Raw genomic sequence first — 16,905 nt, 5'->3', positions numbered from 1 at the left:
CTGCGACGAACGGAAAATCGGATGAAAATGTACGAAATACAACCCACACCGAACACACCGCACAGATGCCGCGTGGATTTCCACAAATCGCCCACGAAAAACTGTCGAATCGAGCTGGATGTCCTGGGTAAGTAAGCGAGGTCCTGAACCGCGCGATACGGGTATATGTATGTGTGTGCGTGTGTGCGTGTGGGTGGCTCGTTGTCCCATCACCAACAGTGACGATCGCCGGAAATTGTGTTTTCCCACCCATACCGGTTCCTCGGAATGAGGACGCAAGCGAAGGACTCACATCTCCGAAGGAAATTTTGTATCCTTTTACATTTCTCCCTTTCCCGTGGGGTCTCCTCTGATCTGATGCCTTGGCATGCGCCAGAGCGTCATCCGGCTTATCCGTCCACCCATCGGGTGGCAATTTCCATTCTGATTTTTCTCACACACCTCTCCTATTTCGCGTTCGCAGTGCCACCGTCGAAGATTACGATCCTGGACGAGAACGGAGCGGCCGTGCAGAACAACGTGGTCGGACCGTACCGGGAAAATGTGGACAGCAATCTGACCTGCATCTCGAGCGGTGGCCAACCGACGCCCAAGGTGACCTGGTGGCGAGAGCACGCCCTGCTGGACGATTCGTATCTCGTGCTGCCGGACGGCACCGTCAAGAACGTCCTGTATCTGGAGAAACTCGGGCGCCAGGATCTGCACTCGGTAAGTAGCAGCCGAAGGAGTGATAAGGACATTCACCACCCACTGCGAACGAGCCGAGGTCGGCGAAGGTTGGGTTATCCGTCTGCGTGGCTTGATGTGAGTTTTATTCCCGCATTATGCTAATACGATCCCGTGCCGCAGCCATACGCCGACAACGGACGGCCACTGTCACTGACAGTGTCACCGGTGAAGACATTGACAGATCTCGGAGTTTGTCCCGGGTTGTGGTGGTGGTGATTGATACTGCTCCAGTGCTAGGTCCGAACACCCTGTCGAGCAAGCAAGCAAGCAAGTGACGAACGAGCGAGCAATGTCACTAAGTGGATTATATCAATTTGCGACTGTTATTCCGGCGCTCGGTGAAGTTTTGATCAGTTTAGCACCACCACACACAGAGAGAGAGAGAGAGAGAGAGAGAGAGAGAGAGAGAGAGAGGTCTGGAACGATGCAAAATGCTGGCTCCTGAAGCTGGCGAGAAGAGAACACATTCGCCATGCTGGTAGTGATGGAAAACCCATTCAAAGAATTTTCCTAACCAAAGCGCCGAACGTAAAAAAAAGCTCCCAGCATGACGGCTTACATCGGCTTCAATTGGACGTCTCCGGCGTGTCTCGTTCTCGATAAGCAAAAGAAGAAGGAAAAAAAACACAGTGATATCATCATTTTCGAGGGACATTTTTAAGCTGCTGCCAGATGGTGCACGAATACGACTGAGCCTTGTGCGATCGAAGTTAAAAATATGCCGCTGGTACCGGGCACGTGCTGGTCGGGCATGCTTAATCCCTCGGGCAGGAACCACAGTTCAGGCACCTTAAAGACGCCCGTCGATAAGCTCGTACAACGCGTGAGGTCTGACACTGGCGTGACCTGAACCGGCGACACCGACGACGAAGACGATGACCCGGCTTTGCCCAGTGACCTTTACAATTGGATTACCCTCTTCGGTCTCTCTCCGTGGCCACTCCCGGGTGTGCTGTAGCGTTTTCTTAGGCAGTTTAAGTGACAACACCTTGCCCGGGCAGTACGCGCTTTCCCGGGCGTGCCATTTCGGAATGTACCATCAACATTGCGGACTTAATGACGACCTTTTTTGTGAGCGCCATTGCCTAACGCCCGTTACCGTTAAGCTCTGCGATGGCCTACCCATGGCTGCGTGGTAATTATCCACCGCCTGGACATTGCCACCCAGGAGGCCGGTCTTTGAAGCTATCAAATTTCCGTTAATATGGCACCGCCAGAATGTTACACATTCGACCATCGGAAAGTCAACGGCACGCAAAAGCACCCCCCTCGGTTCGGTTTTTTTTTGCTTAATCCACTTCAGCTCACCGGTTCAAAGTTCAACGATGACGCAAGAATCGAAGACGGTCACGTTACCGGACACACCGTGCGACAGTCCACGCGGGAACCGGATGACCTTCCAAGTGAACACTTCACCTCGACGGTGTAAACCACTCGCATCTACTCGACCCACCACACGCGCGTCGGTTAAGTGCGGGTGATGGATTAACCAACAGAAGAAGAAGAAAAAAAAAGCCCCATCCTGACATCAGCACGGAACATCGGGGTAACCTTTATCGTCCTGCCCGACAGCGACTTGCTTCCGACATCTGTGCTATGTGACGGTGGCGTGTTTCCCGGAAATCGAATTCCAAACAACCGCCAGGAAGTGGTTCGTTCGCGTTACAGAAACTCCTCATTCTTGTTCCCATAAGATGATGGTTAGAATGGTGCCCGAAATCGTCCGAAAACCTGCCAGCAACCCGAGCTTTGAATAGTATTTATTTAACGCTTACTTGGATGTGTGTGTAGTGTCTTTTTTTTTCTTCTTCTTCTATCTCTCATTCACTCAAACATCCGGTCGTTTCTTAGCAACACGGCGACGGATCGACAGAAAATCGATTTATGAAGCTCTGTTACACTAATAAAAGTAAGAGTGAAAAAAAGGAGGCCCACGACGACGATGATGATGACGGGCATAATGATGTTGATGTTGGAAAGCTTTATGATTATGGGCCGATGTCCTGCTCCGAGGATGAGGGTGGACGAGGGAGCCACGGTCATTGCCGAAAGCCCCCATCATCAAATCTCAATCAACCGTCTGTGGGGAGCCTAAAAAAAGGAAAAACCAAACGACCAGCATGGCACGAGATGGAACAGAATCATTCAACAACCACCGCCACCGCTGGGAAGTGTGGGCAGTAAATGCTGACACAGCAGCACCGTGAATGCTATTGTATTTATTATCATCGCACCGAATCGCACCGGTGCACGTGGTGGGGGGAAAAACGAGAGAAAACAAACAAAGCCGCTCCAAAACGGAATCGCTGATCGATCACATTCCGCTTGACGGTGGAGCTCTCACTTCCGGTAATGCAACGCGATCCGCCCGGAAGTGATGATAAATCACTCCACCACGTGCCACCATTGTTCCGGGTGATTCGAATCGAAAGATTTGCCTTAATCCTCGCGATCGAATCGCATCGGAATGGGGAAAGTGCATCTGCTGCTGCTGCTGCTGTTGCATTGGATCGAGCAGAAGAGAAGCGTAAAAAATAATACAATCCAATCCATTAATCACGCGTTAGTCCATAAATTGACGTTGGTGCTTCTGCTGCTACATTAAGAAAGCCCACAGGACGTAGGATTATGTTCCGGATGAAGCGTCTATCTATGCTACCACGGTCAAATTGAAACGAGTAGCCCAAGACAAAAGGATTGCTTCATCGCGGAGCGGTGCAATTGAGAAAGTTTTACTTCGCAAACAATGAGCGCACACCTACAAAGCAGAAAAATCCCTTTCGATTGCGCACGATTGCATTGAGCGGGTGGCTGGGTACAGTTTCCGTCTTACCGTTTGTTTGTCTCGTCGAAAAATCAATGACGAAATCGAAAGACAAATGCCTTCGGTTCCGAACCGAGCCCGCATAATTCACGGCGCTCAGAGCTACCAGGCGCCTCCATCGAACGAGAGCGCGTGTCGGGAAACCGATGCCCTACGGCCCGGGAAACCGACACGAATCGAAGGTCGTGAACTGTTTGATCGGCATCCGATAAACATCCGGCATCCGGTGGGGCTGCGTCCCGGAAATTTGCCATCCACCAGCGAAACATCTCATTTTCGCGCGCGCCTCAGCTCGTGATGCGAGTGCTCGAGTTACGCAGACTGCCGGTGCCGGTCGAAGGCAAAGTTTTAATTATGAACAAATGTTTATCGTTTCCTTGCCGTCTCGCTCACCTTTCGCTTTCCTCTCTCTCTCTCTCTCTCTCTCTTTCGCAGGTTTATACGTGCCAAGCGAGCAACGGACACGTCGTGCCACCGCTTTCCAGCGCCGTGAAGTTGGACATGAAGCGTAAGTATAGTGTTTGCAACGACAGGCAGTCGAGTCGGTCGCTCAGTCACACCTTACCGACTTTTACCCCCACTGCCCGGTTATGCCCTTTTTTTGGGAGGGAGATGGAAAACTTTTCCAATCATTAGCGTTCGCATTAGATCGCTTACAAACAGGAACGGGGGGGAATTTTCATCTCACCGCTTCGGATGTCGGGAAATATTAAACTACATTTTGTACTCGCCCGAAACGCGAGTTTTTCATTTTCGGTGGATTTTGGGTCGGTTGGGGTGAGGTGAACGGAAAACTGTGGTGATTAAAAACTGAATCTTTCCCATCGTGGCCTCAGGCACGGTAACCAACGATGGGACCGACTGATCGGGACGGAGTGGATGGAAAAGTTAGAATGTTGCGACGATCAATTCGTAGAGTGGTGTTCAATTTTGGTGGGTATTATACGATTGAAAAACATTCCAAACATCGCTTGTTTCAATAAAGTTCCATGCTGAATGGAACCAATATTTCGGTTGAAACAAGACCGTACCGGTTATCGGTGTTTTGTGGAGTTGTTAATTTGGTTGGCGCAATCGGTGTGTTCTGCTCGTTGCAATACTTCAAATTTCAGCCTTTCATAGGAATAGGAATTTGCAATGAAATCGTGCACTGGCTCACCAAAGCTAGGACTCAATTTTAAGGCACACCAGCGTTGAATTGTTTGTGCAGTGAAAAACCAAATAAGGAATAGAAACGTGCCTCGTAATTATCACGCGTGCCCCACAAACGAACGGCGAACGGTTTAACGCACCGTCACCACTTGGCAACTTCCTTCCTTGGCATCCCTAAATAGTGCTAACGAAGCCGACAGATGGTGTCCGGGTCAGAGAGCCACGATTTAATCACAACCCAGTCACGCATCCCGGTCAGCATCATGTGCTTCTCCAATTGCCATCGTTTTACGTACGCGCGATGTCTCACTTTTTCGTCGAACTCGCAAGGTCTCTGTGGTCCTGGCACAACGGCATCGTGTGGGTTTGGTGGACAGACGATGCGACGTTAAATGGATTTCCATGAGCCCGGTTTGACGGGGTTTTTGTGAGGAACCTTCTGTTCCTCGAAAGAGCTGCCCCGGACAGCGGACGCAACAGAAGCGCAGGCAAACAACATCAGGCCCCTGTTGAACCGCGTCCAAACCGGCCGTGGAAAACGTGAAATCAACACCGGCGTAAACGAAACCAGGCACAAGCCGCGTGGGCTTTTCTCGCGATCAAAAGCCGATCGTTTGGGCGCCTGTCGCGAGCGATTGTCGTTTCGCTTGCCGTTGTTGTTGTGCCGTTCAATGCTTCCCCGTTCAATGCGTAAGAAGCAAGAGGGAGAAACAAACAGAAAAACAAGGCAGCTCACTCACAGTTCGCACTCGTTCGCTTCGGTTCTGCAAACATATCACGGTTCACAAATACGCCACGACGGGATCCTCTTTCGTCGGTTGAGTACAGGATTCCGTGCAGGTTTAAATGCGCGGCTCGCTGGTTGACGTTCTGAGGAAGAGAGTACCAAACAAAGCAAAAAAAAAAAGGACAACCATCCGAGCGATAACGGAAACCAAGCATCTCCACAAGGAGTGGCAGAACAAATTGGAACACATCGCCGGTGCCACATTCGACGATTGCATCCGAAGCGCATCGCCGGAAGATAGCAAAAGATTCACCGTACAGTGCATGAGCAGTCACGAGTGCCACACCAGAGGTCATGTCAGGATCGTGTATGGTCTATTCCGTCCTGCCGTGAATCGAAGCAACAAGAAAGATAAAAAACACGCGCACACAAACACACACACACAAGCATAGCGGAATATGGCTCCGAGGATAGGTTTTTCGTCGTTCGCGTGGCTGCGGGAAAACGAGGAAAATGTGATTTTTCTATTCTTTTTCGAGTGCTTTTGCGTTCGAGCAGTTCGACGAGGACCGACCGGTCACGATGTTTTATGAGCTGTTAAGCCTCGTCAAGTGCACGTCCCACGCGGGATATTGAAATCGGCAAAGAGGACCCAAAACGCTCCCGTGTGGAGTAGGTTTTAGTTTTCACTTCGTAACGAGGTTATCACCATCGCGTAATGAAATGTATCGGCTTACGAGGCTCCGAGGGTGGAGTTTGATTTGTAAAGCATCTCCGTGCTGGCTTCTTGTCGACAGGGCGGAAACGATTCGTAAGAAAACACCTGTAAGTAATTGCTCTGAAACTTCCATTAATTGTGTGCTTTGAGACCCCGGTATGTGATTTAAAGCAATTTAAAGCTGAGGTTCTGTGGCAACGTTACGCATTAAACATAGCGCTGTGAAACGATAGCTCACTTTTCATTGTACGTATGTGTGTGTAGATCGATTGCACAGCACCACGGTCGTGGATCCGCAATCAAAGTGTGCTATGATGCTGCGTTAAACCAAGCGGTCGTGAAGGGACGCAACATCTTTCACCCAACCCCAAACCAATCAAAGCAACCGATGAAAGTGGCTACTGTAGCCCAGTTTTAAAAGCCGCCGTCAACATACCGCCGTTGCACCATAAATAAACCCAAATCTCCTCCCAGCGCGAGCCGCGGTTGCGGTTGGCGTGAGTTGCAGCAGCAGCAAAAAGAAAAAAACGAAACAAGAAGTAAAACAACAAACAACCCCGAATGCTCGAAATATCTTTGAAGCCCGGGTTGCCAGCGGACGGACGGAACGAGAGAAATTCCGACGTACCGTGCGCATAGCGGATCGAAGACGCCATCCCGTCGTTCCCCGGATAATGATGTCATTTTACGATCACACAACCCGTTGCACTTGGCGTCGTGAGGTGGTGGGTGGGTGGCTTTAACAAAAAAAAAAGGGCAACCATCTCAACATCACCCCCGCGGAAGAACCGGTAGTAGGGCATCTCGATGCACCCGCGGCTTACCCCCGAGGGTTTCGTGTTTACGACGCCACGAGCATCCCGCTCGAAACGAACGCTAATGGGAACGCTTTGGAAGCCCTTCGTGAACGTGACGATAAAACGCCCTCTCAAAACCCGGTGGGGTGGACTCGAACTGAGAAGCGCATCATAATTGAATCGTGCAGACCTCACCCCATCGGTTGTGATCGCCCCGAGGTTGGGTTTTTATGGGATGGCGATAGAAGAATTTATGATTGCCGTCTTTACGCCCCTTCCCAGTGAACGTGCCCTTCGCGGATGGTCCCTTTTGGGGGGGCGATCCAACCGAACCGGGACCCGGTGTCATAACTCACGCCCGGACCCTAATCTATATTTGTTTGACGACAGACCGACCGAACGACCGACCGATCGACCGCGGGATCGACAACGTCCGGAACACGGTGTCCGGTTGCAGCATAAACGGCTTCGACATTCCCGAAAATGCAAACAAACCACCGCACACGCTGCTGTTCGACACCGTGACACCGTGCATCACGGGTGCGGTTTCAATGTGGATCTATTTAGATATCCGCCCTGCGAGCGAACCCGTTTACTGCTGCTGACATCGCGTTTCCCGAGCCACCCTTCGATAGGGCGGGTGCGTAAGGATTTCACAATTTTATTTACCCTTTCCCGAACGAGACCCCCAACCCGAACGACGTGTTAACGCTAATCGTGGTCGGAGGCAATGGTAAACATTCGGCAAGGCTAATGAAATATTTATTAGCACTCGAGAAGACGTTGCGCCTGAATGGCGGCAACCGGCGGTGCACTCGCTACGAGCGAACTCGAGTTCGTTTATCTATGTTGAACGCGCGGCGTAAACCTTTCAGGACGATATCAGCACTTAACGATGCCCTTTGCTGGGATATGTGGGGCCGGTTGAAACACAAACGACATCAGCCTAATTGGTTTCGCTTGCGGTTAATTGCTGAGTGAACGTTACAACTCGCACCAAGCCTTGCTTCTGTGAAGGAATGTGACGAAAGAGGCAGCGAAAAAAGGTAAAAAAGCTGCTTAAGGTGAGAGAGTGTGCTGTGTGCTAATAATTCCGGCCGGTTTATCGTCAAAAACACCCCCAGGGACACGTTGACGTTGGTGGTATTTGATGTTGCAGCTTTCAAACATCGCCCGACTGCTGGTGCGCGTTGACGTACCAAACGTGCGTCATTCGTTACATTCGTTGATTGAGCTCTGTTTAAACATCCTTCCCCGGGGGCGGCACTGATTAAACGTCCCTCCTTAAAAACCCACCGCCTGGTCGGTGTTTATTAGGATAATTTGAAACGAAACGAGAGGTCGCAACCAGAGCGCGGCATAATTAACTATGGCTTCATTTTTCATCGCCCGACTTGTTCGAACATCGGAGCATCATAACAAAACCCCACTGAATCCTGAATCTTTCGGTACGGCATCGAAGATCGAACGGCTTGAAAAATTAGATTTTGGCACTCCTCCCTCTCCCGCAGTTCACAGCCTCATTTCCCTCCATCGCAAAACATTATCGACCGGGTTCCGTCAAACGTTGGCCTGCCTCCTTCCAAAGGAGCCCGCTGTTCTGTCGATCATTTGGGCACCATCTTCAAGGGAAAGCACCAATGGCACGGGAAAAAGGCTCAAGTGGGTCGGCTTTTCCGTTCAACCTTCCACCCGGGGCGCACTCTCTTCCCCCCGAAAACGCGCTACGCACAAAAACATCGCTTCAATCACTGTCAGTTTCGATCCAATTAGTTACAAAACAACATTCATTTCCCCATCGCAACCCCATCGGTAGTGGGAAAAGAGGGTGGGCGGGTGGGGGAGGAGGAGAGAGGGAGCCTCCCACTTTATCGAAGCAAAAACGTCCCAAGCCCCTTCTGCTGCTAGCGGCTCGAAGTTGATGTTTGCCCGACTGACCTTACGATCGTTTTCTTTTTATTTTGTCTTTCTCTCTCTCTCTCTCGCCCACTTCACAGTGCCAGCCCTGTTCGTGCGGATGCAGGGCCTACGGGAATCGCTGACGGCGGGCGTCAAGACGCAAGTATCCTGCACCACGGCTGGAAGTCGACCGGCACCGAGCGTTGTCTGGGAGAAAGGATCATCCGTCATCCGTGGCTCATCACAAACGGTACGTTCTCGGGAGACTCGCTGGGAGATCCTTGCTCAACTTGCCGGTGTATCGATCTCGGGCTGGTTTTCATCAGCAGGATTCCACCCACCACCCGCACGTCAAGATCTCCTGTCGTGAACGAATTCTACGCGTTTCGTGGCTCTGGCTCTGGCACGTCGAGCTGTTTGGAAAAATCCGAAATTAATTAATCCAGCTAGTTTCGCTCCATCACCCAGAGATCACCGTGGTGGTTTCCTACTGCCGAATGCGAAGGAATCGGTCACAAACACACACACATACTAGCCAAAAGTTTGTCCTGTCGATTTTCGCACTGTCGCTCACTCTCTCTCTCTTTCTCTTATGTTCATCCCAGTTTGGGGTTGAGCGGGTTTTCGAATTATCCTGATGCGATGTCGTAAAGTCGGCTACATTACACTGTGCTTCCTTTTTTGTTCCCCCTTCGCAGACGTCCAACGATGGGAATGTCACCGTCTCGGAGTTGGTGTTCGTGCCCGGACCGGAGGATAATGAAAAATCAATTACATGCTCAATTAACAGCGAAGGCGACGGTCCGACGGTGTCGCTGAAGGATGTCCGCGTGCTGAACGTGAAACGTGAGTATCCTTCGTCCTTGGGGGTTGCCTGCCAGGACGTCTGTTAAGGGGGGCGTGCGGCGTTCTAAAGCGTAAATTAGTCAAAGTTACCTGCGCCAATTCACCCGGTCCACCTTTCGAAGACGAAGGCTTCACTCGTTCGCACGTGTTTCACTCGATTTCAGACGTGCCGGTGATATCACTCGCGCTCGGAGCACCACTCAACTCGCAGAACCTGATGGAGGGCTCGGACGTGTACCTGGAGTGTGACATCAAGGCGAACCCGCCGGTGAAGAAAATCGAATGGTTTCACAACGTAAGTAGTGCTGCATCGGTAAATGAGTGCCGAAAGGACCAAAAACCAAATTACATTGTGCCTGACTTCTTCCGATTGCGACACGGAATGGAGAATTCTATTTTCTCTATTTTTAATATTCATACGTTTCTCTCAATTGTTTCTGATATCCCTCTAGACAATGTGATCCTTTTGATGGAGCATTTTTAACATTACTTACTCATAAATCATTACGGAATTACTCAGTTGAATCACCTTACTAGCATAGACTAAATCAGTTTAAAAATTAGTTTGAATTGTTACGAGCATTACAACATTTATCACGTGTTGCTAAATAATCAGCCGACACGTGATTACTGTCCCCTAGATGCTGTTATTCATCGATTTACACGCTCTATTGTATCGTTCGATGTAATTAGATCCCTTGTAACTTAGTTCCATAAGCTTGCATCGAACACGTCCCCCATTTTCACATGTTTCTCGGTCACAAAACAATAACACTCCATTACCCAACGCCCCTGCTATTGATTTATCCGTTTCTCTTCAACGGTCTCTTTTTTTTTCGAACAGAACAAACTGCTTCAATCGGCCCGCGGCATCATCGTCTCCAACCAGACGCTCGTTCTGCAGAGCATCACAAAGTCCACCCACGGCGAGTACATGTGCCGGGCGGCGAACAGCGAGGGCACCGTCAACAGCAACCAGCTCTATCTGGACATCAAATGTAATTAATATCGTTTTCACCAAACCACGATAATACCAGCAACCAGCATTTCGATTGGTTTCCTCTGCCAAGCGCAAGCTCGGCGCACTCGATTCGATGCGTAATTTGAGGTGCTTTTTTTGTTGTTGTTTTACGATCGTGTGTGCAATCATTTTATGCTGATTGAGATTGCAGTTCTCGAGGTCAATCCGATCGTCACCTGTTTCTCTTTGTTTCTCTTCAACCATACTCATCAAACTCGTATTTCATGATTGGATTTACACGCTGCTTCTCTTACGCGTATCGCACGCATTTGCATACAGCGAGATGCTTTTTTTTATCCGCTGTCATCCTATTGCAATGAAACCACCCACCCACTGATTCATGGACAGTGAAAGAAAGATACATGCTATCGGTTCGGGCTTTGTGTGCTGGTGTGTGTGTGTTTTTTGTCACCAAAAAGCATTAATGAACAGCGGAAATTAATGTTCGATGGTATTTTTATTACTTTTTTGGACACACCACGTCGGTGGTTGTTTGAAGCGGGGAGTCTTATTGAAGTATAAATAATCCACGCATCGATACATAAATTTGCGTCTGTAAATTTATTGGCTAGGCAAAGAGAACAATGGGTGTTGAATTCTGCTCAAACTCAATGCGACTTAAGAAGCTTAAAATGTTTCAAATTCTTGCCGGTGAAGCGCTACTACGTATTGTATGCTACCAGAAAAAAATGCATGAGCCTGCAAAGCTTATTACAGACGTTTTTGATATTTATTATTTTATGTTCACACGTGCTCCGTACGAGGTTAGTTTTGCTAACCGAATATCGGAAATCATTGCTGATTCGAAAATCGATGCAATCGATGAAAATTGCATCTAAAGCACGCTAAAATCGTACGCATTTGCTGGGCCGTTTTATCCCACTAATGTTCCTACCAATCAACCAGCGCAAATAAAATATCAACCAAACGACCGACGGCAATAATTGTTTCAGCTTCTAAAACACGGCGTTAAGCCAAAGTGCACCCGCCTCATCGTAAAACCACGTATGTGGGTTTTGTTGTAACAACCCCGGGTTTTCGTCCCACAGTTTTAGGTGGCACAGTTCCGATTATTGAAGGGTAGTGTGAGCTTCCAGCGGGATGCAGAATGCATACCGAATATTCGAACGTTGCCGGGCCGAATGGCTTAAATATTTAACGACGATTTAAACCATCGAAACTACTCCATTTCCCGGTGCCTGTGCAACCCGCACCGCGTGCAATCGCATGCATACGCAATAAACCACTAGACATTACCGTCGAGGCTCATTATCAGCATGTCACCGGCACTTGCCACATTTTGCTGTGATCGATCGAAACCACAGGTGGATTGGAGAAGTCAGCGGAAATGCTATTTACCTCAACGATTCGCGTGTGCCCGCTGAACTGAACGGCACCACCGAGAGGTGTCCATTTGAAGTTCTAATCTGATGACAGGAATTAAATGCATTCATCGAATACCTGCATCGAATAAGTAGGACCTGTTTCTTTTTTGTTTACTCTAGCCACGGCGGCTCTGTTATCTAGGTGCATACATTTTCAGAAAGAAGAGTTTAATCGTTGGATTGGTGCACGAAATGGAAGCGAAATCCATTCATTCAACGCTCAGGCTTTAGTAGCTTGTGAATTAATACAATTATTAATGCCGCGTACGTTCGGGATGTAGAACGACGTTTTCTGCATAAGAGGATTCTGGAATTCGTAATTTTCAGACTGATGGCAAAATGCGCCCGAATGTATGCAATCCGCTCGCACCTGTCATCGACATCAGTCAAAGGATTAGGGACATAAAATTCAAGGATGTGCTAGTTCCTGACATAAAATTACCGCCGCTGGTTGCTATATGCGCGTTTATCTAGCGCACAAAGTGTTGAACACGCTATCACCCATGCAACCATGTCCTAATTTTCTCCTGTTTCTCTCACTCACACGCAGATCCACCGGCGTGCAAATCGGAAGCACAAATAATCCGCGCCGCCGTCAAGCAAACCGTGAACATCACCTGCGATATCGACGCGAACCCGATGGTAATTTACCTTTCGCCCATTCTCGCGCGTTGGCGTTGTTTTATTAATCCAATTGAATCACCCTTTCGCCCGCATGCACCCACCAAACAGCCAAATCTGCTGTTCCGGTGGCAGTTCAACAACTCGCTCGAGAGCATGCTCGAGTTGCCACCGTACACGAACGTCGAGTCGGAAGCCGCCAACCTCGCGCTGGAAGAGATCGACCTCGAGACGAACCACATGGGCCCAAGCCTGGAGGAGAAGGTGCGCAAGAATTTGGAACGGCTCGAACACTCCGTGCGCCAGCAACAGAAGCTCCATCATCACCTGCTGCACGCTGGCTCGTACAAGGAGGAACTCGCAGCGCTGGTCGACGGCCAGCTGTACATGTACCGGGTGGACACGTTCAACAGCTTCGGTACGATCATCTGCACCGCGACAAACTCGTACGGGCAGAGTGGCCAATGCGCCTATCACATCCTCGTTGCTGGTGAGTACTTGCTTGCTGCCCACATCGTGCCACGTGTTCGGTGGGATTAACTTCTGTCACCGTGCCTGACCTGTTTCCGTTTCGTTCCATTCCGCGTGCAGACGTTCCCGATCCCATCAAGAGCTGTACCGTCTCGAATGTGACGGCGTACACGGTGCATATATCCTGCATCGCCGGCAAGGACGGTGGGATTCCGCAGCAGTTCCACATCGACGTGAGTAGTACGGGGCGGGTGAATTTGCTTGTTCACATTGAGGGCGTGGGGGAAATTGGGTGATCCCGTCGTCCGCATACACACACATACACACGAACAAGGGAAACGCTTGAATGGTGAGACAACAAGGCATTGTGCAGCAAAACATTACAATTCAATTTATTCGGCGAACGTAGCGGCTTGTACGTTAATCAACTTCGTTCATCTTCATTAAGCTGAGCGAGGGCGAATGTTGTTCCTCTGAGAATAGGGCTGGTGCCCACCAGCGAATGGGAAAGTTTTATCAAATTCCTGTTAACCTTTGCAACTCTCCGTTGTTGACTGCAGTGTCATTTTACAATCCTTCCCTAAGCCCGTCGGCGAACCGGTCGCGGTCTTCCCCGAGCCCGTAAATGATTGATGTTCTTTATTTGCCACGGTGCGATGTCGTCCTTCGGTGGAAACCCGAAGCCACCTGACAAGAAGTCAAAACGTGACAGATCGTTCGGCCTGAAGCTGTCCGTTTTGTCTCTCAATTTGCCACCGGTGTAGCGGAAGAAAAACGACGAACGAAGGTCAAGCCATCGGATTGGGGGACATTTTTTCGCACAAGTGCGTTTAGAAAGCGACCGTTGGGGGAAGGAAAATATTTTTAGCACTGAAAATGTCACTGAAAAACGTTACCGTCAGTTAGATAATGAATAGCGAGCTAACGGGTGATTGACGAAGCAGTGAGACGGCGGTTTGGAGTCAAAAATAGCATAAAGCTAGTCCTTCGATATATACCTTTTCAATGAAATGAAAATATCGGTCAAATTTTCAATGTTTTGATGGTTCATTAATCGCTATCATTTTATGCCGTATGCACGGGAATGTTTTATTTAAAAAAAACTAGATTGCCTACAGTTTTTTTCCCCACAGCCGATGTCCTCCCAAATCGATGCTGGTTTTTTTAACATTTGAACAACGAATATATATATAGAGTTGCTCTATCAGCATTCACCAACACAATGATTGCTTAGTGACCAGCTCCTCTCATGGCCAACTCCGATCAACCCTTGCGCAACACGCCAGAGACTTAAGACGCTTCCAGGAATCAGAAATCCTCCGAGGATTGCAAAAAGCAATGGATGATGCGAAACATTGCATCATCATGATCATCGTCGCGCACGAACGAGCTTAGCAAATAGTCAGTGCAATTACAAGCCTTCAAACCGTGCAAATGAGTTTGCGAGAACGAAACAAAAAAGACGCTGAAAAAACTAAGCTAAACGGCGCAGGTATGACTCGCGCGCTCGTGTGCCACTTTGCTCTAGCATCATCACTTCTCGTCCTGCCGAGAAAACGAAGCTCAAACGAAGCTCTCTGAACCGACGGGGATGCATAATCACTTCGCTCGAGCCATTATCCGGCTGCTCATTCCTTCGGTGAAAGCTGTCCACCAGTGCCGGACGAATGCAACCGTACCCTAATCCCTTGGCGATTTGTGCCGCGCACAGGTGCGTCCGTAGGGCGGATCCCGTGTATTTGCGCTTATTAAAAAGTTGCATCGTTACCCAAAACGCTACGTTCCACTTCAACTCGCTCCGAACGATCCGAAATGGGAAACGGAACGGGCGAAAGAAAAAATAGGATCGCATCTGTTAGCGAAGGCGAAACGGTTTCGAAGCTCTTTACGATTCGGTGTGTAGGTGTGGATGTGCGCTTTTTTTTCTACTTACTTTTCCACACAGACTCGTGCTGCAAGGAAAACTGTGGAAATTAAATTTTTGGATACAACAAACGAAACGGCGTCCATCAAACGTCTGCCCGAGAAGGACCATGAACCAATGCAAGAGAGAGAGAGATAAAAGAAAGCAGAGAATGCATACTGTTACCACTCGAGAAGCGTTGATTGAAAAAAAACACCCCTGAAAGCTAAGCGGGAAATAACAATCCCGTTGCAAATGATGCACTTCTGTGCCGGTGAGCTTCTGCTTCGTCTCGAAGGAACGCTCCAAAGGGATTAATCGGTGTTATGGCTTCCTGGTGCTTTTGATGCGGTATCCCTTTTCCATTTCCCCCTTTTTACGTCGCCATCGATATGCAAACCTGAGTTGGAGATCCGCATCCGCATCAAGAACGCAGGCAGACAATACATTGTTGTACATTTGGTTTTTCCTTCCGTCGGGCACTTCCCGTTTTGGATTCTCGTTCGTTAGTGGGACTGGCAATGCACGGCACGGACGAATTCTCAACCCTCTACACTTTTTTTTTGTGCTCGCACGCTCGAGAACGTTGTACATTTAGTTTAATGCTTTTTTTTTTCTGTGCCTCTCTCTATCTTTCTCTCCCTGTATCAGGTGTTTGAGGAATCGAAACGGAAGCTGCTGCAGAGCATCAGCTACACGAGTCCCGAGATGCTGCTGAAGAAGCTGCCAAGTGACACCAAGTTCATCATCAAGGTAAGGAATGCCACCGTCGTTGTCGGTTTTTTTTTTCGCCTGCTTTGCTGCCCCAACCAAGGGATGAATCGTGTCCTGTCAATTATTCCTTCATTTCTGGTGCATTCTCATTATAAGAAAAAAATATATATGCTCACGCTTTCGCTTCAGATCACACCGTACAACCTGCAGGGAACGGCCCCAACGAGCTACCGGGTGAAGGCACAAACGCTTCCGGCGCCACTGCTGAGGACAGGTGAGAAGAAAAGAGCAAAAAAAAATAACGTAGGACCGTCTCGTGGTGTGTCGGGGAAAATTATGAGGCGAAAAACCTTGAACGAGTCGCCAAAGTCGAACGAGCTGTGGGAGAGGCGAAAAAAAAACAGACGAACGCTAAAAATATGCAACTAATTGGGGCGATCTGGATGCGGATTAATGAATTCGCTTTGATGGTGAAAGATGGAGAAGCTTCCGACAACGGAGAATTGGTTGGCCAAGCGAGCAATTATCCGGCCGCTTATTGGGTCGTTATTAGATTTTGAGCATCGTTTATTGAGCCTCTTTTTTATTTTGCCACAGCTCTTGTATTGATTCTGTGCACTTGCCACCGATAAGTGCATCATTTTACACCTGACATTGGTTGACCATCTTGATATCCCTCTTTAAAGGGGCACTTAAACTCTGTACAGCTTGAGTACCTTTTGGGGTGTGGAACGAGAAGCGTGCTCACCATCCAGCTCTCGGCTAAAGTGTCCCTAATTGTACTTGCTCCCAATCGGCTCGATGAACAACACTTATTCGCGCCCATAAAGACCGCTTAGGACAGTAATCCGTGAGCTGCTTGTAACCTGGCTTGTGTCTATCATCAACCAAAAGAAAAAAACCACCCACGATCGCGATAGCCAAGGTGCGTAAGGGAATCAAATTCTGCGCTATCAAGCGGGTTTCCTTCGTATTTTCGCTTGCCGTGCCGAGCAACCACAGCACCGGCAGGTGTTTCTGCTGCGAGCGGGAAAAACAAATTTCGGAACCATTTGGGAAACGGCGCACCGTGGTGTTCCTTTCGCGAGCTGAACGCAC

General features: G+C 49.1%; 1 protein-coding gene across 1 annotated transcript in view; it reads left to right on the top strand.

Annotated features, from left to right (window-relative positions):
- The window catches only part of LOC128721428 (hemicentin-2), a 79,164-nt gene that overhangs the window by 60,634 nt on the left and 1,625 nt on the right, over positions 1-16,905 (top strand). Inside the window, exons 5-16 of the mRNA XM_053815180.1 lie at positions 66-127; positions 464-708; positions 3,989-4,061; positions 8,945-9,096; positions 9,545-9,692; positions 9,857-9,987; positions 10,537-10,690; positions 12,649-12,740; positions 12,831-13,209; positions 13,311-13,423; positions 15,745-15,846; positions 15,997-16,081. Of these exons, the coding sequence (XP_053671155.1) occupies positions 66-127; positions 464-708; positions 3,989-4,061; positions 8,945-9,096; positions 9,545-9,692; positions 9,857-9,987; positions 10,537-10,690; positions 12,649-12,740; positions 12,831-13,209; positions 13,311-13,423; positions 15,745-15,846; positions 15,997-16,081 (1,736 nt within the window). The remainder of the gene's footprint in view (positions 1-65; positions 128-463; positions 709-3,988; positions 4,062-8,944; positions 9,097-9,544; positions 9,693-9,856; positions 9,988-10,536; positions 10,691-12,648; positions 12,741-12,830; positions 13,210-13,310; positions 13,424-15,744; positions 15,847-15,996; positions 16,082-16,905) is intronic.

Source organism: Anopheles nili, chromosome 2, assembly GCF_943737925.1.
Source record: "Anopheles nili chromosome 2, idAnoNiliSN_F5_01, whole genome shotgun sequence".
Classification (NCBI taxonomy): domain Eukaryota; kingdom Metazoa; phylum Arthropoda; class Insecta; order Diptera; family Culicidae; genus Anopheles; species Anopheles nili.
Note: the sequence above shows the minus strand (reverse complement) of the source record. Positions and strands in the feature narration are given on the sequence as shown.